At 42.8% G+C, this 22,818-nt stretch overlaps 1 protein-coding gene and 1 pseudogene across 8 annotated transcripts in view; one reads left to right on the top strand and one right to left on the bottom strand.

Annotated features, from left to right (window-relative positions):
* The window catches only part of AP4S1 (adaptor related protein complex 4 subunit sigma 1), a 78,437-nt gene that overhangs the window by 46,420 nt on the left and 9,199 nt on the right, over positions 1 to 22,818 (bottom strand). For 7 of the 8 annotated variants that reach the window (XM_059710125.1, XM_059710099.1, XM_059710115.1 and 4 more), the window contains one exon: positions 3,046 to 3,250. In XM_059710125.1, the coding sequence (XP_059566108.1) occupies positions 3,046 to 3,183 (138 nt within the window). In that variant the 5' untranslated portion in view covers positions 3,184 to 3,250. Of the gene's footprint in view, positions 1 to 3,045; positions 3,251 to 5,340; positions 5,454 to 22,818 lie in introns of all 8 variants that reach the window. The other variant, XM_059710078.1, reaches the window with a different exon arrangement.
* On the top strand, positions 20,956 to 21,167 carry LOC132241427 (small nuclear ribonucleoprotein G-like; annotated as a pseudogene).

Genomic DNA, 22,818 nt, shown 5'->3' with positions numbered 1-22,818 from the left:
AGTCATTTCTATTTTTGTGCCTGTGTTCTTTCTTACCTTTATATTTCTTCTTTTTACAGCATTCCCTTTGAAATTTCTTGCATTGCTGGCTTGGTAGTGATAAACTCCCTTAGCCTTTTTTCATCTGCAAAGCTCCTGATTTCCCCTTCAATTTTGATTGATAGTCTTGCTGGATAGAGTATTCTTGGATTCAGTCCTTTGCTTTGCAACACTTTGTATACCTCCTTCCATTCCCTTCTAGCTTGATGTGTTTCTGTTGAGAAATCATTTCAGAATCTGATGGAGGATCCTTTGTAGGTAACTCTCTGTCTCTCTCTTGCAGCCTTTAAGATTCTCTCTTTGTCGTGTACATTTGCCATCGTTATTATGACGTGTCTTGCTGTGGGTCTTCTGGGGTTCATCTTGCCTGGGACTCTCTGTACTTGTGTAACTTTTTTCTTCCCCATATCTGGGAAGTTTTCTGTCATTTCTTCAAATAGATTTTCTAAACCTTGCTGCTCTTCTTGTCCTTCTGGCAGCCCTATTATGCGTATGTTACTTCATTTCATGTTGTCCCAAGGCTCCCTTAGGCTCTCCTCCTGCTTTTTAATTGAGCTTGTTTCTCTACCTTATCTTCTAACTCACTAATTCGGTACTCCGCGTCTTCTAGTCTACTGTTGAAACCTTCCATGGTGTTTTTGATTGTAGCTATATCACTTTTCATTTCTTCCTGATTCTTGCATAGGTTGTTGATTTTCTCATCCATCCAGTGAATGAATTGTACAACCATTACTCTGAATTCTTTTTCTGTCATGTTGCATGCTTCAATTTCATTTCTTGGCGACTCCTCATTTTCTTTCCTCTGGGGGTTGTGTCGTCTCCCCATTCTGACTATCTCCAGCTGGTTCAAATGTTGAGTTGTGCAGGCCTGGGCCGTGTGCAGCGGGAGCTTTGCACCACCCTAGTGTCACTGAAGAGCTCTGACACTAAGATGTGTGGTTGTGGTGGGTTGGTGGGAACCAGGCTCGCTCAGAGTCAGTGTTACCAGCGCTCAATGTGGCCTCATGTGTGCACTTAGAATCAGGGACCCCGCGTGCACCGTGCTGAAACAGAGACCCCCCTGGGGTGTGTTGAAAATCAGAGCCCTCTAGCGTGCGCCGGGAGTCAGAGTTCCCCAAGAATCCAGTATCAGAGTCTCTGTTGCTTCGCAAAGACTTGCATTGAGAATCAGGGTCCCTGTGTGCACATGCACCAAGAATTAGAGTCACTGGCTCTTAGTATGAATGTACAGGGAATCAGGGATCCCAGGCGCAGGTGATAAGAAACACAGTCAAGTCACTGGTGCTTGGTGTTGCCTCCTGCCTGGAGAATCGGGGCCCTGGGGCCCGTGCTGCGAGGAACAAGTTCCCAGTGTTCGCGCGTTAGCTCCCAGGCCAAGGCTCCCCTAGCCTGCGCTGTGCTGGGCAAGTTCCCGGTTTTCGCGCACTCCTGGCCAAGGCTCCCTTAGCCTGTGCAGCGCGGGACAAGTTCCTGGTGTTCGCACACTTCCAGGCCAAGGCTCCCTTAGCCTGCGCTGCAAGGGACAAGTTTCCAGGCTAAGGTCCCTGTAGCAGCACTGAGGCCCAGGCAAGGGGTGGGTCTATCAGTTACTATGGTGCTGCCCTTGAGTCTGCGGGAAGGGGGATGGGCTCTGTTACGGATCTGCCACGGGGATTTCTGGACTCTTGGTGTCCATGGTTCTGTAGCTGTGGTCGCAGGTCTCTGTCCCCAGTGGCTGCAGGGTCCTGGTTTGTGTCTGAGACGAGACTGGGTGGTGCTGAGGCCAGGATCCTAGTCTCAAGCAGCTCTGTTTCTCAAGATGGTGTAGTCTCTGTTCCTGTGCTGGCCGCCCAGGAGTGCCCACGCAGTGAGTGGGGCTCCGCCATCTAAGACTGCCCCGTTTAGCAGCCCCTTAGAAGACCTGCAGAATCTAACTGTCCCTAGCTCATACACACACACACACCACACCCGTCCACATACTCCTCTATCACTCCCTGGTGCTCTCACACTCTCCCTCCCTGCCTTCCTGCTGGTCGCCATCTTCGCCATCCTCTAAATTATTTAATGATTTAATTTAACCTTAATTTTGGCCGAATGGATTTTTTTTTTTAACTTCCATTTCTCTTATCTAGATAATAAAAGAACACAGGTCAAATCAAGTTTGTTTTAAAATCACTAGTTCCAGTATTATGTTGGTGGCAAATTCACAAAAATAATAAGCAGAAAAAAACTGCACCACATATGGGAATCATATTATTCTTCTCTGGCACAAAGTGTGTCTTGAGTGTAAGAACTATAAGTTTCTGGAAACTCCTAATTACCAGAAACCACCTGTGTCTTGCAAATTGGCCAGCAGTTAAAGATAAACTACCCTCACACAGCCGCTAAATCACACATCTCCGCTGATAAGCACAGCAATCAGGAGCCTAATAAAGCTCTAGTAACAGGTTACTGCCCATAGTCCCCTTTACCCACCCCCCATCCCTAAAACAGTATATATCCTGCCGCTGTGAGAATAAAATTTGGAGGCTTGATCAGGACTTGTCTTGCCTCCATTCTTCCGTGTCCCTTGTTTGTTTCATTCTCCTAGGGTGTCTCTTCGTTCCCCCGTTGTTGTCCCACGGGCCGGGGCAGTCACCTCTATACTGGTCATCTGATCTTCAACTTTTGGCTTAAAGAAAACCACCTGCTACAAGTGCTCCTAAGAGTTCCAAGGGTTGAATTCATACAAACAAAAAAAGAAGGTATGTCTATCAGCAGGAACAAGTTTGAGGTGCCACTTCCATGTTGCATTGAGACAAATATGCTGACCTAAATATGAACCCAAGACTTTTTCTGGTTTGCTTTGTTTTTATTTTCCTTAAAGGGATGTAAGGAGAGCTATGCTTCAGCCTTCATTTCACTTATTATTTTCCCTAATAGCTGTTGAAAGAATGTAGTTCAAAGAAAACAATGCCCCCTGAGACATGGTAGTAACAGATATGCCACCGCTGAGTTGAATGCAGAGATAGAGAATTGGAAACTTACTTGTTCACTGGATCGAGAGAGACAGCTCTTGATGACTTCTGTTTCCAGAATTGTGCGCTTATTAATATCCACGTGCTCATAGTACTTAGACAGCCGGGTCTGCCCTTGTTTATTCACCATGAGGAAGAATTTTATCATTTTTTTCTGGACAGTATTTTTCCAAATATAAATCAAAAGTTATGGCAAGGGTGGCTATAATTAGAACCTGAAGGATGAAAGAAAAACAGAACAGCAAGATCAATTTTCACAAAGGATCATATTAAATGTGTTCTACAGATGAACCAGAAGTAAATAAAAAATGTCTTCTGATGTCACTGGTCTTCACTAATGAGGTTTTATTTATTTATTTTTTAAATATATTTTATTGATTCTTTACAGAGAGGAAGGGAGAGGGATAGAGAGTTAGAAACATCGATGAGAGAGAAACATCGATCAGCTGCCTCCTGCACACTCCCCACTGGGGATGTGCCCGCAACCAAGATACATGCCCTTGACTGGAATTGAACCTGGGATCCTTGAGTCCGCAGGCCGACGCTCTATCCACTGAGCCAAACCGATTAGGGCACTAATGAGGTTTTAATAAATAATTAACCATAAATGTTCATTAATTATCTTCCAAAACATTTTTAGTATCCACAGTACTCCTACTCATGTTTGATCCATTGACTCATCAGTCTTGTTGGACTGATGTGTCAAGCACCAGAAGAATATGGAGATGAAGTAACGATTTCTGATCTTCACAACTAGCAAAGATGCTAGATAGGTAAACAAGTGACAACAGTATGAGGTAATGGGTTACAACTGGTACACAGACAGGATGGGCAAGGCACATCACAGGAGTGTTGGGAACGGCTTCTCAAAGAAGGGGCAGTTAACAAGTCCTTAACAGCCAGGTCAGTGTGGCTCAGTAGTTGAGCGTCAACCTATGAACCAGGTCACAGTTTGATCCCCCATCAGGGCACATGCCCGGGTTGCTGGCTCGATCCCCAGTAGGGGGCGTGCAGGAGGCAGCCGATCAATGATTCATCATTGATGTTTCTATCTCTCTCTCCCTCTCCCTTCCTCTCTGAAATCAATAAAAACATATTGGGGGGGGGTGGGGGTGGGGAAGTCCTTAACAATGAGGAAGTGACTCTGGGGCAGAGAAAGCAGGGATATGAAAGCTCTGGAAAGTTCAATGGCTGTAGTTCAGGGGGCAGGAAGTACAGTCACAGGAAACTCAGCTGCTCACATAAGATGATAATAGCATTAGAAGACCTGCGAAAGAATAGGAACTATTTTATGGACAATGGAGACAAGATCTATAGTGAAGCTTTTCCCCCCTTAATGTTGGAAGCAGTAGTCATAGTAGCAACTATAATAACAAGGCCCTATAACAAGTCCTATAAGGTCTGTACTAAGCAATGTACATATATTGTTAAAATTTCACAATTCTCTGAGGCAGGCACTTCTGTTATCCCCATTTTAAGGACAAGCAAATTGAAGTTCAGGGATTAAGACACCCAAAGTCCCTGGATTATTTTGCCAGGGGCGAAGCGCAGTTTAGAGGACAAACACATGATTCTTATCATCCAGGAGTTCATACTGCGGCTTTATTTCTAACTAAGCTGTATTGAATCTTATTTTTGTCCCTTTTACACTTAATATAAATTCTGAAAGAATCAATTGCAAAAAAGTACAATATTGACTAATGGCCAGACCTCTTTTATCATGAGCATCCGAGTTGCTGCACTGGCTCATCTGACAATATCATATTCACATTTTATAATATCTGTGAAAATCAGTGCAAAAGACTGAGGTTAACAATAGCTCTTAAATACACTTTTGGTTGCTGTGTTCATCAGTGTGCAGAACAGGCTGTCATCTAGAGAAGGCCATACAGCTGTGCCAGGGCCACACTTGTGGCCATTCTCTCCCTTTTCCAGGATGATATGCTCACTACTATAGGTGGATGGCAACATACTTTATGCTGCTTAATCATTTGGTATTACGTGCTGCTTTTATTCTCTTTACAAATTATTCCCAGGAAATTATGACACATGACTAGTAAATTACGATTACCATCCTTCCTTTCATTCCCTTTCAGCAAAGTTATTTTAAAACTATCTTTATGAATCTTAGAAATTACAATCCTATACCCTGGATACTAGCTGCCAGGTAAAAGGAGAATATATTGTCTCAAAGGAACTCATGGCTAAGGCTTTGCCTTTAAATGCTCTGGTTGCATTGAGTGGTAAAAGAAGATGTAAAATGATCCCACTGAGATGCTACACCGAGGGATCACATTGGTCCTACCTCACAAGCACAGCATTCCTTCCCACTGACTTCAAGATCAAGGATGACATACAAGGACGTGTTGAATTGATACTCATTAGGGTGCAAGTCTTGAAAATAGTAGCTGAAGGCATCTAAAATTTTGAATACAACACTTTTTTGCATGCTCATAATTACACAATATATAACTGTAGAATTACACAGTGGTAATAAAATGAACACACAAAATTATAAATTATTTGTATTATAAAATAAACACCCAAATGTACAATGTGGAGATTCAGAGAAAAGCGCATGTTTGAGAACTGACGATGAATGCTTTAGGTTCCTCGCCTGCTGAGCACTCATCAGGAAGGAGGGAATCAATTACGAAATACAGAATGAGCTCAGACAAGTGCTGGGCGTGGTCAGGGAGCAGGTATGAACTCCCTCTCTTTATAAACTCTTTGCATTCAAGAGCACACATGGCTGGGGAAGATGTTTTGATAGCCAGGAATTTAGATTCCACACCCAAGAGCTTGTGTGAATGTGCAAAGAAAAAGGAAACTTCGCTGGGAAAGCATTCATTACATGACAAGTGCAAGGATACCTAAAGGCCAAGACGAGGCTGTCTGTCAATGAGCTTTACAGCAGGATATGGAGACATCAGTGCCCAGGATCCCATTGGATGTAAATGCAATGCCTAGAGAACAGGGAGCCTGGAAAGACCAAAGTACATATTGAACTGGGCATAGCTTTCAAATTTCTGATGGTGTATTTCTGGGAGTTAGAACTGGAAGAGTCTTTATAGACTGTCATACCCAAAGATGACAAATAGATTTCAACTTGGGTGCCAGTGGTGACTAACTGTACTCGCTGTTTTGGGCACATGTTGGGAAGGAGTCTGGAGCTGTTTTCGGGTTCAGAAGAAAAGAATGCCATGAGTGATTAGTAATGTTGGTCATGGTTAGAAAGCAGGGTGTGGCAACATATGCACCTTATCTGTCATCCCTCATTCTGCAGATGGGAAAACTGATAATCTGAGATGTAGAGTGAAGTCCTGAATTCTGGTCTCCAACTCATATAAATGCTGTCTCTAATTGACCACATTGCCTCTTTGCCTTACTCATGCATTATGTCATTAAATGTTCAATTAAGCTTAATAAACATCAATGTCAGGTAGCTTTGGGAATGATGAACTCAATGTTCTCTTTTCTAATGCCACTGCACAACTAATTTGGGAGATAGCAAACAATTCACTGCATGAAAACAGTAGGGTATGAAGTTTCTAGAAATGAAAGTGGTATTTGATGGATGGCTAACATCCTTTCTAGTAACTCCAGTATTCGTTCTCTCTCTCTCTCTCTCTCTCTCTCTCTCTCTCTCTCTCCCCATCAGAAAAAAACATTGCCTTTGTTCCATAAAAGTGATTGAAATAAAATCCCCAAGTTATATAGTAAATGTCCACCAAGAAAATGTTTAGTACTCATCCTATCTAATAAAAGAGAAACATGGTAATTGGCGTACGACCGCTACCCTTCCCATTGGCTAATCAGGGTGACATGCAAATTAACTGCCAGCCAAGATGGCGGCTGGCAGCCAGGCAGCTTAAACTGAACATGAGGCTTGCTTGCTTCAGTGACGGAGGACTCCAACGTTCCCCGCCTGCCTTGCTGGCCTCTGAGCTTGCAGTTTAAGAAACATTGTAACAAATATAGAAGCTAAACAAAACCCCAGAAACCAGCTTTCAGAGAGCTGGGATCTCAGAGCTGGAGTTGATACAGAATTTCGATTATAGAACCTAAACAAACCAGATACCTACTTTCAGCAGCAGAGGCCTCAGAGCTGGAGCCAAGCCTCAGAGCTAAAGCTGGCCCAGAATAAAAAAAGAAAAAGAAAAAAGGAGCAGTTGGGAGCTTCAGCCCTCAGCCCCTCACCCAGACAGGCCAGGCACCCTAGTGGGGACCCCCCACCCTGAAGGGTGTGTGACCAGGTGCAAACAGCCATCAGCCCCTCACCCAGGCTGGCTAGGCACCCCAGTGGGGACCCCCACCCTGAAGGGGGTGTGACCAGCTGCAAACAGCCATCATCCCCTCACCCAGGCTGGCCAGGCACCCCAGTGGGGACCCCCACCCTGAAGGGGGTGTGACCAGCTGCAAACAGCCATCAGCCCCTCACCCAGGCTGGCCAGGCACCCCAGTGGGGACCCCCACCCTGATCCAGGAAACCCTTCAGGGCAAACCAGCCAGCCCCACCCATGCACCAGGCCTCTATCCTATATAGTAAAAGGGTAATATGCCTCCCAGCACCGGGAACAGCGGAGCTGCGAGGCATCCCAGCACTGGGATCAGTGGAGCCGAGAGGCCTCCTGGCATCGGGATCAGCGTGACAGGGGGCAGAGCCCAAACCCCCTGATCACCCTGCGGCTCTGTGTGTGACAGGGTGCGGCGCCCCAACCCCCTCCCCCCATGGGCCCTGCTCTGTGTGTGACAGGGTAGAGCCATAACCTCCCCATCGGCCCTGCCCTGAGTGTGAGAGTGGCAGCGCCCCAACCCCCTGATCGGCCCTGTTCTGTGGGTGATAGAGGGCGGCACCCCAACCCCCTGATCCGCCCTGCTCTGTGTGTGACAGGGGGCGGTGCCCCAACTCCCCTATCGGCCCTACTCTGTGAGTGACAGGGGGGAGCTCCTCAACCCCCTGATGGGCCCTGCTCTGTGCATGACAGGGGGGAGCTCCCCAACCCCCTGATAGGCCCTGCTCTGTGCGTGACAGGGGGGAGCTCCCCAACCCCCTGATCGACCCTGCTCTGTGCATGACAGGGGGGAGCTCCCCAACCCCCCTGATGGGCCCTGCTCTGTGCGTGACAGGGGGTGGCGCCGCAACCTCCCCATCGACCCTGCCTTGAGTGTGACGGGGTGGTGCCCCAACCCCCCAATTGGCCCTACCCTGAGCATGACTGAGGGTGGCATCGCAACCTCCCCATCCGCCCTGCTCTGTGCATGACAGGGGGCGGCACCCCAACTCCCCAATCGGCCCTGCTCTGAGCCCGACCAGGGGCTGCACCTAGGGATTGGGCCTGCCCTCTGCCACCCTGGAGCAGGCCTAAGCCATCAGGGTGTTATCTCCCGAGGGGTCCCAGACTGCGAGAGGGCACAGGCCAGGCTGAGGGACCCCCCCCTTCCCCCCGAGTGCACAAATTTTTGTGCACCGGGCCTCTAGTCTATATAATAAAAGCCTAAGCGACCGTTATGGCAGAATGACCAGTTGCTATGATGTGCACTGATCACCAGGGGGCAGACACTCAATGCAGGAGCTGCCCCCTGGTGGTCAATACGCTCCCACAGGGGGAACACCACTCAGCCAGAAGCCAGGCTCACAGCTAGAGAGCGCAGCGGTGGTGGCAGGAGCCTCTCCCGCCTCCATGACAGCGCTAAGGAGCAGCGAGCTGAGCGGTAAAGAGCAGTGGGAAGGCGGGCGGTAAGGAGCAAGGGCTCCAGGACCGCAAGAGGGCACAGGCCAGGCTGAGGGACCCTCCCAGTGCATGAATTTCATGCACCGGGCTTCTAGTACAATAAAACAGTCACAAGCTCATGTGAACTGAATGGAACTTGATTGGCTCTACTACTTACTAGCTTTGTTTTCCTGGTCAAGTTACTTAAATCTTTCAGTACTCAGTCTGAGGTACAATGGGAAAAGTAACAGTACTTACTTTCTGTGTTGTAAGGATTAGACTCTAATCCTTACAGCAGATCTCAACCTGTGGGTCAAGACCCCTTCGGAGGTGGAATGACCCTTTCACAGGGGTCGCCTAAGACCATCTTGCATATCAGATATTTACATTACGATTCATAACAGTAGCAACATTACAGTTATGAAGTAGCAACGAAAATAATTTTATGGTTGGGTCACAACACGAGGAACTGTATTTAAAGGGCCAGAAGATTGAGAACCACTGGATTAGAGGAATAATTATATGTAATGTTCTCAGAAACTTAGCATTGGCCAATGTTATTATGATAATATAGCACCTTTTCCTCAGTGAAGCCTTTTATGCTTATGCCAATTCCCTTTTTCTAACCACAAAAAGCTGGTTATCCTTTCTAAGAACCCATCACTCTATCTTACAAAACCTGTCACCCTATAGCAGTGATTTTCAAACAGGGTTCCGCAAGAAGCAAACTGTTTTTATTGATTTTAGCCCAAAAGGAGAGGAGAGGGAGATACAAACATTGATGAGAGAGAAGCATCATAGCCTGCCTTCTGCATACCAGCTACTGGGGATCAAGTCAGTAACCCAGGCATGTGCCCTGACTGGGAATCCAACCAGTGACCTCTTGGTACATGGGACGATGCTTAACTAACTGAGCCACACTGGCCAAACTGCAAGAATTTTTAAAACACACAATATTTCACTATTTAGTCAGAGACACTGACCTCTTTTCTCTTAGATTATCATATAAAAAAAATGACAACAGCCAACACAACAACAGCCATCCAGTGTAAATGAATTAAAATTATACCTATTTTTCTGTCAGATCGGCAAAAAATATATTATTTGCTGTGCCACAGAATTTTAGTAATTAGTTTATGTGTGTCATGAGATGAAAAAGGTTGAAAATCGTTGCCCTATATAATCATTATTTAATGACACGCTGAGCCCCGCTATCAGACCAGTGATTTTCACTCTCTTATTGTGATAAGAAAGATATTTTACACTGTGACCCCATATTCAGGCACATAATATCTGAAACAAAAGTTCACAAAACAATGCTTATCCATACTATGCATATTGCACTCTAGTATTTCCTTTGACATTTCATTTGGTAAAAACTGTAGTTGTGAGGGATTTGGGTTACACAGATGTATGGGTTTTTTAAAACTCAGCAAATGTACTTTAAAGATTCATGCATTTATTATACGCAAATTTTACAAAAAGAAACTAATACTCTGGTTAATTATATAAATGTTGAAGTATTTGGGCAAACTGTGTTGATATTTATACTTCGAAATGCACTAAAAACTAAGATAAATTGATAGATAGATGGTTAGATATATAATAAAGTAAATATAGTAAAACATTAATGGAAGAATCTAGATGGTGAGTAAATGGGAATTCACTTTGAAATTCATATATATATAAACTTAGTGGACCTTTAATTTGTTACAAATTTTCCACAGTGTAACCTGGTAGAATGTAACAAAAAAACATGAAAATAATTCTAGCTTTTAACTCAAGCATTTCAGTCCTGGGAATCTATCTTAAAGTCTAATTAAAAATCCATATGCATGAAAATTCATAGCAATATTATTTATAATAGTAAAAAAATGAAACTAGCTCAGATACTTCAAACTCAGAACTAAGTGTTAAATGAACACTAACTTGATGTCTTTCACCATTAAATAAATACTGAGACTATGCAGAAGAATAGCAAACTATAGATTAAAAAGGAAAAATGTAGATAAAATAATGTTAAGTCACAAAATCAGGGTACCAAATTCTATACTCATAGATTACAATGATGCAGAAGGGACATCTAAATAGCTAAAGATTAGCCCTGGCTGGTTTGGCTCAGTGGATAGAGCGTCAGCCTTAGAACTGAAGGGTTCCAGGTTTGATTCCGGTCAGGGGCATGTGCCTTGGTTGCGGGCACATCCCCAGTGGGGGGTGTGCAGGGGGCAGCTGATCGATGTTTCTCTCTCATCGATGTTTCTAACTATCCCTCTCCCTTCCTCTCTGTAAAAATCAATAAAATATATTAAAAAAATAAATAAGTAAATAGCTAAAGATTAAAAAGAGGCCAGATAGAAATCATACAAAAACAAAAAGAAATAAAACAAAAGAAAAAGAAAAAAAGAACAGACAGATGAACCTTGAAAGCATTATGCTAAGTCCGTAGTTGGCAAACTGCAGCTTGAAAGCCACATGCGGCTGTTTGGCCCCTTGAGTGTGGCTCTTCCTAAGCCTTAGGAGTACCCTAATTAAGTTAATAACAACGTACCTACCTATATAGTTTAAGTTTAAAATATTTGGCTCTCCAAAGAAATTTCAATCGTTGTACTGTTGATATTTGGCCGTTGTACTGTTGATATTTGGCTCTGTTGACTAATGAGTTTGCCGACCACTGTGCTAAGTGAAAGAAGCCAGTCACAAGGACATTTATATGGAATGTCCAGAATAGGGAAATCGACAGACGGAAGTAGATTAAAGATTGCCGGGGATGAGGTTTCAAGGGGTAAGGCCTAAGAGGTAGAGGGTTATGGTGATGGTTTCACAACTATCCTATCCTATATAATAAAAGCCTAATATGCAAATAGTCCCCTCCAGTGGTCATTTGACTGGAAGTTCTACCGCTCGCTATGATGTGTGCTGACCACCAGGGGGCGGTGCAGAACATGGCGGGCATCGGTGACGTAGCACTGGCAGCAGGCGGCAGTGGAGGCGCTGCCAGCCCCAATGGGCCTCGACAAGAGTGGGACCGTGGCGGGATGGCGGAGTAGGTGAGCGGGTGACATCAGGTCAAGGCGGGTGTGAGTGGGGGTCGATCACCCCGCAGATGGTGACCAGCAGCAGTAGCGGGGGGGTGGGGCTGTTGCCCGGCTCCCAGGTGCTGAGGGAGCCTGTGGAGGGCCCGGACCCGATCAATCGCCCCACAGGCTGGATGGTGGAGCAGGTGAGGGGGCAGCGCCAGGCCAAGGCGGGGTGCTAGGTGGGGCTGCAAGGCTGGGGGTGCAAGCTGGGGCTGAGAGGCCGGGGGTGTGAGCTGGAGAGATAGACAGACAGACTAGACAATCAGAAAGAGCTCCCAATGGCCAAACTAGAATTATCTGAACAACAAATAACATACTGGATTATAATCTTTAACAGGAAGACCAGCAACACAATAGAAAAATGGACCTGAAAATACATTTGAACAAAGAGGATAAATGAATGGCTACCATCATTAACTTTTAGGAAAATGCAAATTAAAACCACAAGAAGCCCAGCAGGCATGGCTCAGTGTTGGGCGACAACCTATGAAACTGGAGGTCACCGTTCGATTTCTGGTCAGGGCACATGCCCAGGTTGGGGGCTTGATCCCCAGTCGGGGGCTTGTATGAGGCAACCGATCAATGAGTCTCTCTCGTCATTGATGTTTCTGTCTCTCTCCCTCTCCCTTCCTCTCTGAAATAAATAAAAATATATTTATTTAAAAAAACAAACACAAGAAGATACCACCTCACACCCCCTTGAATAGCTATCATAAAAAAGACAGAAAATAAGTGCTGGCCAGGATGTGGAGATACTAGAACCCCATATAGTGCTGGTGGGGATGTAAATGTTACAGCTACTTTGGGAAACAATTTGGCAGTTTGTTAAAAAGTTAAACACAGCCCTAGCCGGTTTGGCTCAGTGGATAGAGCGTTGGCCTGGGGACTGAAGGGTCCCAGGTTTGATTCCGGTCAAGGGCATGTACCTTGGTTGCAGGCACATCTCCAGTAGGGGGTGTGCGGGAGGCAGCTGATCAATGTTTCTCTATCATTGATGTTTCTACCTCTCTATCCCTCTCCCTTCCTCTCTGTAAAAAATCAATAAAATATATTTTTTTAAAAAAGTTAAACACATATTTACCATATTATCCAGCAATTCAAAGTATATACTCGAGAATTGAAAACGTATGTGCACAAAAAAGACTTGTACATGAATGTTCATAGAATCATTATTCACAATAACCCCAAAGTGGAAACAAGCCAAATGTCCATCAGCTATTGAAGAGATAAACAAAATATGGTAAATCTACATACAATAGAAAACAATTTATCAATAAAAGGGAACAAAATACTGCTACAAAAAAATGATGAATCTTGAAACACTGTTAAATGAAAGAAGCCAGTTGCACAATTCTACTATTGTATAATTCCATTGATATGAAATATCCAGAAATGGCAAATTTATAGGTAGAAACTGTATTTGTGGTCACCTAAGGCCAGGAAAGAGAGGTTTGGGGCAAAATGGGGGTAGGATTCTTTTTGGAATGATATAGATGTTTTAACAACTGATTGTGGTAATCTTTGTACAACTTCGTAAATTTACTAAAAATCATTATACATGTACATTATACAGAATTCAGAGCTACCATGAAATAAGTGGAAAAGAAAGAAATTATACCAAAATGCATTTTGCTTAAATCTAGATGGTAGGATTAGGGGCAATTTTTATTCTCAGTCCTTACTTTATTTCCCAAATTTTAAGAGATATGTTACTTTTTATAAGTCACACAAAGTTTGTTTAAAAGTTGAGTTGCATTATATAATTTTGCGAAATTATCCAACTGAAAATGTTTATTCTGAATAAAGAAGCTATTGTTTCACTTACTTTGGCATTTCTAAATGCTACATTTCTTTAAAATATGTAGTGTTTTTCAAAATGGATGTGCTGAGGGCATCTAATTAGTATGGCCTAAACAAAGGAACTGTGAAAATAGCAACTGCTCAGTTCTATTTGCCACACCAAATCCATTCATTCCATAGGCCTTGGGTTTAGCTGTTCCTGGATTTCTCCATACTTAAATAAGGGGAAATCACACTGATCAGTAGCAGATTTCCATCTAAGTGGAAGCATTTTCCTCAGAGTTTGTAATATGCTATATTTTCTTTTATTAGACACTAAAACAGTTTGTTTCTTTGCTTCAAAATTTATTAGAATTCTACAATGATTCTGTTTTCTCATCTGAATGGAATGACAGCTGCCTCTGACTTACAGTGAGGACTAAATGAGATAAAAGTCATGTAAAGCACTCCACAGAGTTCCCCTTTTCTTCCTCACCCTCCCCAGCATGTGCCAGATATTCTTCCAGACAGACTCTTCCCTATTTCAGTTCCACCAAAACTGGACAAGAAACCTGCCACCTACTCTGTCTCCCCCCCCCCCCCGCCCCCATCTATTCTCCTGCCCCTTGTTCCTCCATTTGGCTTTCTAAACCTCTTTTATGATTCAGCATACACTTTAGTAGCTTCCTCTGAGATTTTTACTTTTGTTAAATCTCTGGGTCACTCAACAAATATTTTTAAAAATATTTTTATTGATTTCAGAGAGGAAGGGAGAGCTAGAAACATCAATGATAAGAGATAATCATTGATCGGCTGCCTCCTGCACACCCCGCACTGGGGATCGAGCCCACAACCCGAGCATGTGCCCTTGGCTGAAATCGAACCCAGGACCGGCTAGGGCAAGAAATATTTCAACAACATTTTGGCCCTGGCCAGGGAGCACCATGGTTAGAGCATTGTCCCAATACACCAAAGTTGTGGGTTTAATCCCTGGTCAGGGCACATACAAGAATCAAACAATGAATGCATATATAAATGGAACAACAAATTGATGTTTCTCTTCTCTCTCTCTCTCTCTCTCTCTTTCTCTCTTCCTCTCCATTCCTCTCTCTCCCTCTCTAAAAAAATAATTCCTGTCCGGTGGGGCTCAGTTGGTTGGAGAATCTCTCATACACCAAAAGGTGGTGGGTTCCATACCCAGATTGGCGGTTCGATCCCAGGTCCAGGCATGTGCAGGAGGCAACTGATCAATGTTTCTCTCTCACATCAATGTTATCCCTCTCTCTTTAAAAAAAAAAAAAAAAAAAGGTGCATTGTTTAATTAAAAGAAAAAAGAAGTATTTCAACAACATTTGATTAATTTGGCATTAAACACATTTATATATATGCTGCTTTTTTTAAAAACTCAAATAGTTTTTAAATAGCTAAAACACTTTAAAAAGTTAAACTCGCTGAAACCGGTTTGGCTCAGTGGATAGAGCGTCGGCCTGCGGACTGAAAGGTCCCAGGTTCGATTCCGGTAAGGGAATGTACCTGGGTTGCGGGCACGTCCCCAGTGGGAGATGTGCAGGAGGCAGCTGATCGATGTTTCTCTCTCATCGATGTTTCTAACTCTCTATCTCTCTCACTTCCTCTCTGTAAAAAATCAATAAAATATATTAAAAAAGAAAAAAAAAATAAAATAAAAAGTTAAATTCCAATCAAATCCTAAAGCTATTGGTTATGAAGAAAAATTAGAAAAACACTTTGAGAATAAGCCTTAACAGTCTGGTCTACCATTTTTCTAACAGTGTATCTGAAAAATTTCTAAAGCTTCATGCATCTCTCAGATCTTGATCTAAAGCCATTTTGGTAAATTTATTTAAAAGTCTCATTAAATTCTGGTTCATAACACAGTAAGTCCAAATAAGTATGGTTATTTGTAACCTTAAACATAAAAAAAAAAGCAGAGATAAGCTGGAAGTTTTACTGAAAAGGGTAGATATTATATTTTTGGAGATGTTCAAATTATCAGCCTTTCTATCCTAATTTAGGGAGGCGAATGGAACAATTTGTAAGGTCTTTATAGCAACATGATTAAGGCAGGGGAAAAAATATTTCAAAAACTGAGGATGAGGCGCTCTCCCTCCAGGGAGCATGCCCGTGTCATTCCCTCCCCTACCCCTCCCCCCACTCCCGACAGGCACATATCCCATAACCTCTAAGGGACCCCATGAGACTTACAACCAGGGGAGCAATGGGCAGCAGCTCCTCCGGGCTAATGCCCTGAACCTGCCCCCAAGGCCCCCTTTTCTCTGGCTTTCCCAGTGAGCCAAGGCAGCCCAGCCTAGGCTCTCCTGTTGCTTCTTCTATGCTAAGCCGTTCCTTGTTTCACTATGCTAAGTATATTTTTGTGCAGTCAATAAATTCTTGTCTGCTTTTCTACAAAACAAAACCGAGGATGAGCAATTTATATACTATAAATAGACCATGACATTGTCTATTTGAAAGTACTTGTTTTATTTTTATTCATTAGCCATCTGTGTGTGTGCGCGGAGTGGGGGATGGAGGGGTTGAGAATAGACTGTCCACCAGTCATTTTCCAGAGAGCTATCCACTATCAGATCTGTTGGTGGAGGGATATAAACTGCTAATGGCTGGCACTCAAACGAGCCTGTTATCTCACCTTCCATTCTTTTTTTTTTAAATATCTTTTTATTGGTTTCAGAGAGGAAGGGAGGGGGAGAGAGAGATAGAAACATCAGTGATGACAGAGAACCATGCTGCTTCCTACACGCCCCCCACTGGGGATCGAGCCCGCAACCGGGGCATGTGCCCTTGACCGGGAATCAAACCGTGAACTCCTGGCTCATAGGTTGACACTCAACCACTGAGCCACGCCGGCCAGGATCCTTCCACTCTTTTGAGAAAAGAGAATCTGCTTTTAGACTAGTAACTGGATTTAACCTTCCCATTACTACACACGATGGAGATACAGTGGGGCCTTGACTTACGAGTTTAATTCGCTCCGTGACGGAGCTCGTAACTCAAATTACTCGTATGTCAAATCTTAAAGTGAACGAGTGAGACACGTGATGCTGGGCTGATGTTGTGGCGTTCACTGTGACGTTCGCTGCGCCAACTAGCAGTGGGGTATCTGAAGCTGGCTCGTAACCCGAATTTTAGCTCGCAACTCAAAGCAAAAATCGCCGAGAGACGGCTCGTATCTCGAAAAACTCGTTAGTCGGGACACTCGTAAGTCAAGGCCCCACTGTACTATGTATCTTTCAAAATCAAAATAAAATTTTTCTTCTAAAATTATATTTTATTGATTTATCAATCCTTATCTGAGGACATGCTTAAAGAGAGGAAGGGATGGGGTGCGCAGGAAGGAGGGAGAGAGAGAGAGAGAGAGAGAGCGAGCAATGTAAGAGAGAAACATCCATCGATTGCCTTCTATACACACCCAGACAGAAATCGAACCCAAAATCCAGATTTGTGCCCTGCCCAGGAATTGCACCGGCAACCTTTCAATGCACCGATGATGCTCCAATCAACCGAGTCACTTGGGCTAGGCTCTTTTATTTGGTTGTAGTAGCAGGTAATTTATTTTGAAATTTAAAATAGGGAACTAAATTTTTACTTCGACATAACGTTGGCATGGGTTAGAAACAGCCCTGTGTGGGTAGTTTTATATTAAATTGTTCGGTTAAAATTAGCCATACAAATTAAATATTTGTGCTTAATGACTAAAAACCTTCACTGAATTTTTGATTAAAATGACTCACAATATCTTAGTTTTAAAGAAGCAACAGGGAACAGAAATTTAGAAATCTGGCTGGGATCCTCCAAGATTTGATACTGTGATGTTACAATGCGTCAATAAGGAGGGACTCCAGAAGACAACTAGGATTACTATGTAATACTTCCCATTCTATAAAATGGTGAATCAAGTTTCATCCTCAAATTAGAAAAATACTTCACACCAGAGGTTCTGCATTCTGATAAATTTAACTTCTCTATTTCTTAACTTAGATTCTGTTTATTCTTTTTGGACATCTGATTTCCCCTAAAAACTGGGAAAGACATACAAAGATAAATTCTTCTTATACATTATCCCTCTTCTGAAGAGTAGTGAGTATACAGTAGCATTGCATTAGGATTCTTATAGAGTCAAGTACAATGTTACAGGTTTTAAATTCAAATCAAACTAATTTAGAATTCTAAGTAATTTAGAATTAAAATTTGATATGCTGATGGCTCCTATAGGTAAAACAAAGAAGAAACAAACTTCATTGGGATGCAGAGGGATCTCACTTTACACAAAATATATCTCTGAGAAGTTGACTATAAATTAAAGTGCAACACTCAAATTACAGAAATTGTTTCAATAAAATAATCACTTCATAACTTATCTGCAATTAATAATTTGTTTCAACATTATAAAGTCTTTTACCCTAATGTTCACATTACCTGGGGGGAAAATTAGTTACCATGTGATCCCCCCCCCCACAAAACATACATGAAAATAATACTATGAAACCAGAGCTATGTATTAAAGGTATTATTTAAGATATTCCTAATCAAAATGTGTTCTGAGTTAAAAATCAAGCACTATTAAAAGCTATAGCAATATTTTTGGAGCCTGAAGATATCTCTTAGACAATTATGGCTGCAATAAAAAATTCTCTTTGCAGATCATCACTCTAAAAGAAGCAATGAAACATAAAAATTACTGTATTAAACCTCAATTTGGGAATGAGTTTACTAACCCAACAGGATATATCGCTTTTGTTAGTGACATGGCCACAACTAACTCTAATTTAAGTGAGTAATTAATGCTCCCAGTGTCTGATGGTGGCGTGAAAGACCTTCAGTGCTACAACCTGAAAGGCATTATTCATTCTGTAATATGTTTGGGGATATCACCCAATAAACCAACTCATGAAGAGAGATAAGAACAGTAGAAAACACTTACACGGTGCTTACTAAATAGCCAGGCGCTATTCATTTAATCCTCAGAATAGCTCTACTAGTTAGAGATTGTTTTTACCTTCACTTAAGTACAGATGTGAAACTGAGTCATTTGCCAAAGGTCACTCAGAAAGTGTGGAGGAAGGACCCAGCTCCTGCTGGCTGGGCTCAGGCCTTGGTGCGCTCACCACTGCTCTTTATCGCTAGATTTGCTTCAACACCCCAGTGATTCAGTGATGGCTGTAATGATGTGGACACACAATTTCACTGCCCATTCACTACTGTAAACCTAGCCCTGAACCTCTATACAAAAGCATTTTCTGCTAATATGGATACTTCGGCAGTTTCAACCTTGACTCCGGAGCATATGACAAAAGGTGCAATTCTAACAGGCCATTTAATTTTAGTTGACCTCAACATGGAGCCTATAATGCCTCAGAAGTGGCTCAATCAGATGTGAACATTTAGAACAGTAAAGCCCATACTACTACATTTACCACAGTGGGTTTAACATTTGTGATTAGACCTAAACTTCAAAATTCTTATGTGTGATTTGCTCTTCAGTGAGTTCAACTACTCTCCCTTTCTAGTTCCAGTAAATAAAACCTACCTGGCGAATGCTGTCCACGGCAAGTTTCAGACGCCTATCTGAATTCAGTATCATTCTCGTTCAGATCCAACGTCAGGGCAAATGCAGAGCCTTTCAGTGGCCTGCTTGGCTGCCCTTTGCTAGGAGCCTTTTGCTTCTCTCAGTTTCATGATAAAGTGTAGCAACATGTTACAGCTTCCATTGAAATTGTCAATGGGAGATTCGAGAGCCTGCCCGTCTGTTGCTCAGAGGACATTCATTCTTAAATTTACACTCATTTATATCACACAATATTTGAATAATGTCACAATTATTTAGTAGTGGTCAACTAAAAATATTTCAGCTGCAGGGCTAGAGTAAAAGATTAAATAGCAGGCGATTTAAACTCTGAAATGCTGAGAGTGTAGAGAGGCAGCAGCATAGTTTTGTGATCTCCCAGAATCCCCACACAGAAAATGGTGGGAATAGTTAGGACAGAAAAAAAAATTCTACAGGCAATACCTTTACCAAAAAAAACTAGGTGAAAAACATCCCCTGGAACTTTAGAACGGAGTTTTTCAGGCAGGTGTGCTATAAGAACTTTTAAAACATGCTCTATCAGACTATTTAGTCAGGGGCAGTGACCTCTTATCCCTTATGGTCAAATAGAAATATGATTAATAGCTGCCGGTGTGAACGAATCAAAATTATATCTACTTTACTTTTTTGTGTGTGTCAGATTGGCAAATTGCTGCAGAATTTCAGTAATTAGTTTGTGTGTCATGAGAAAAAAGAGGGTGAAGGTTGCTGCTCTAGAACACGAATGGGTAGGATCAAACTACCCTGAGCAACAAGAAGTGGGTGACCACAGCTGTGCTGACAGAGCCAAATTTAGAAAAAGTGAATTGTAAGGGTAAAAAGAGCCAAGGAGCCCGGAAATCACCAAGTCATCATCCAAAGAAAGCTCTCCACCCTTGAAGTGAGAACCCCAGGAGTGAATCTAAGAGCCACAGTGGGAACAGAGGAGGCCTGGGAGGGTCCCTTTTGCCAACCTTGAAGACCTGGAAACACCCAGCAGAGACTCTTTTTTGGAAGGACAGACCCCGAGTGGAGAGAAAATGTCGAGGGTAGAACACAATGTATGTGTTAAAACACAGCTAGCTAGCAGCTATGGCTGATGATAGCTGGAACAGGGTTAGGGTGATCAAACAGTACTGAAATCAGGACAACTAGACATTATGTGCCGCTTGGTATGATACATTACAAAGTATACTGCATCCCCATTGGAGAAGTATTCTTGCCATGAAACTGAAAAGGTGAATCAAACCTAGCCTCTACACCTAACTTCTAGTTTATAGAAAATATGGAGGGGAAAGGAATATGCTAAACAATACCAAAAAAATTGCAATCACCAAATGTGGGAAATTCTACAGGATAAATTAACTGTGGGGCAGGAGGAGAAGGAAAATAAAAAAATAAAGTCATATCAGCTAAATAAAATATATAGATTTTGGGGGGGGAGGGGATCCTGATTTGAAATCACCAACTTTTTAAAAAAACACACTTTTTTTAGATAATTGAAGGCAACTGAATATGGACCAGGCATTAGACTGTATAAAAGAATTATTAATTTTGTAGGTGTGATCATGGTATTGTGGTATGTTTTTTTAAAAAAGGTCCTAATCTGTTGAAGATACTTAGAGAAGCATGTACCAGTACATTATATGATGCTTGGGATTTACTTTGAGACATTCCTGGGGCCTGCCGAGGGAGCGTGAGGCCATGAATTCTGTTTCAAGGTATCTATGAGCTAGTTGAGTTGAAAATTTATGGACAAGAAATTATCACTGACATTAAATGGTGGCAAACATGTCCAAGGAATACTGTGAGGATTTTAACCCTTTTTGAATCTTGTGATAAATGAATGTGTGATAATGGCAAATAGTGGTAAAACAGAATATTGAAATGGTGGTAATACAAAGAAATAGTATCATCATGTTAGAAGCCTTGGAATGAGTATAAACAAAGAATGTGCTCAAAGAGAAATCAATTGCTTCCACATGTCTCCTCTCTCCAAAGGGCCCGTTGTGCTATGATGTAAAAATGGGCCCCATGCAGTTTCATATCAAACTTTTGTTAAATACACTTGTGTCAGTCAAAAAAATCCTCAGACAGAAAGAACAGGATAGATGAAAGAAGAGCAAATCTTGATAACTGTTGATAATGTACACCTTTTTGTTTCTGCAAGACTAAATAATTTCAAAATATAAAGTTTTAAAAAGTCTATGCACAATTTAAAATATCAGATCACTATATTAAAAGCTATATGGTGTGGTTCGTGGTGGAGCATCAACCCAAGAACCAGGAAGTCACAATTTGATTTCCGGTCAGGCCACATGCCCGGTGGTGTTGCAGGTTCAATCCCAGTAGGGGATGTATAGGAGGCAGCCAATCAATGAATTTTTCTCATCATTAATGTTTCTATTTCTCTCTCCCTCTACCTTCCTCTCTCTGAAATCAATTTTTAAAAAAATAAAATAAAAAACAAGGAGGAAAGGGCAATAAGAGTTATTTTAAAATGCTCATAAAAATTCTTCAATCTTTTTGTGTGTGGGGTAATTGTCATGTACTTTAGGTTAGTCTGTAACAGAAAGACAAAACTAAAGGTTACTGTTGTTTAAAGAGATCTATAATAATAAAAGCATAATATGCTAATTAGACAGGACAGCCGAAGAACCTTCTGGACCTCCTGGATGAAGCCGCGGTGGGCGGGGGCTGAGGCAGAGGTGGTTAGGGGTGATCAGGCAGGCAGGCGAGCAGTTAGGGGCAATCGGGCAGGCAGGCAGAGTGGTTAGGGGCGATCAGCAGGCAAGCAAGTGGTTAGGGGCAATCAGGCAGGCAAGCAAGCAGTTAGGAGTGATCAGGCAGGCAGGCAGGGTGGTTAGGGGCAATGAGGCAGGTAGGCGAGTGGTTAGGGGTGATGAGGTAGACAGGTGAGTGGTTAGGGGCGATGAGGCAGGCAGGCAGGCAGGCAGAGTGGTTAGGGGTAATCAGGCAGGCAGGCGAGCGGTTAAGAGCCAGCAGTTCCTGATTGCAAAAGGAATGTCTGACTGGGGTTTAGGCCCAATTCCGCTTGATGTCCGACTGACAGCTTAGGCTCGCATCAGTCGGACATTCTTAGCGCTGCTGTGGAGGCGGGCCACTGTGCTTGGCAGCCATCAGCCCCGCTTGTGGCTGAGCTGTGCTCCCCCTGTGGGAGCACACTGACCACCAGGTGGCAGCTCTTGCATTGAGCATCTGCTCCCTGGTGGTCAGTGTGCGTCACAGCGACAGTCGTTCCGCCGTTCAATTTGCATATTACCCTTTTATTATATAGGGTTATTATATAGTATAAGTTTTTGTGAATTTTTTGCCAAATTTAAAACATTCTCCAAAGAGAAAACTATAACATTTCCCAGGCAAGGTGAACATGTCTGGTGTCATTATTTTGAACATTCGCCCTTGATGCTACAACGGGACAAACCTAATTTCTAAGATTGTTAAATTATTACCTAGGAAAGTTTTGACCATTTCCCATTGTCACATTTTCCAGTCATTTGATTCTCATGTTTGTAGACGTAGTTGTTCACTTTTAGCCTATGTCCAGGAGGGACTCAGCTCCAGGCAATTCTTTATTTCCTTTAATTTTGACA

Source organism: Myotis daubentonii, chromosome 1 (genome assembly GCF_963259705.1).
Source record: "Myotis daubentonii chromosome 1, mMyoDau2.1, whole genome shotgun sequence".
NCBI lineage: Eukaryota > Metazoa > Chordata > Mammalia > Chiroptera > Vespertilionidae > Myotis > Myotis daubentonii.
This window is presented reverse-complemented; position numbering and strand designations above follow the sequence as displayed.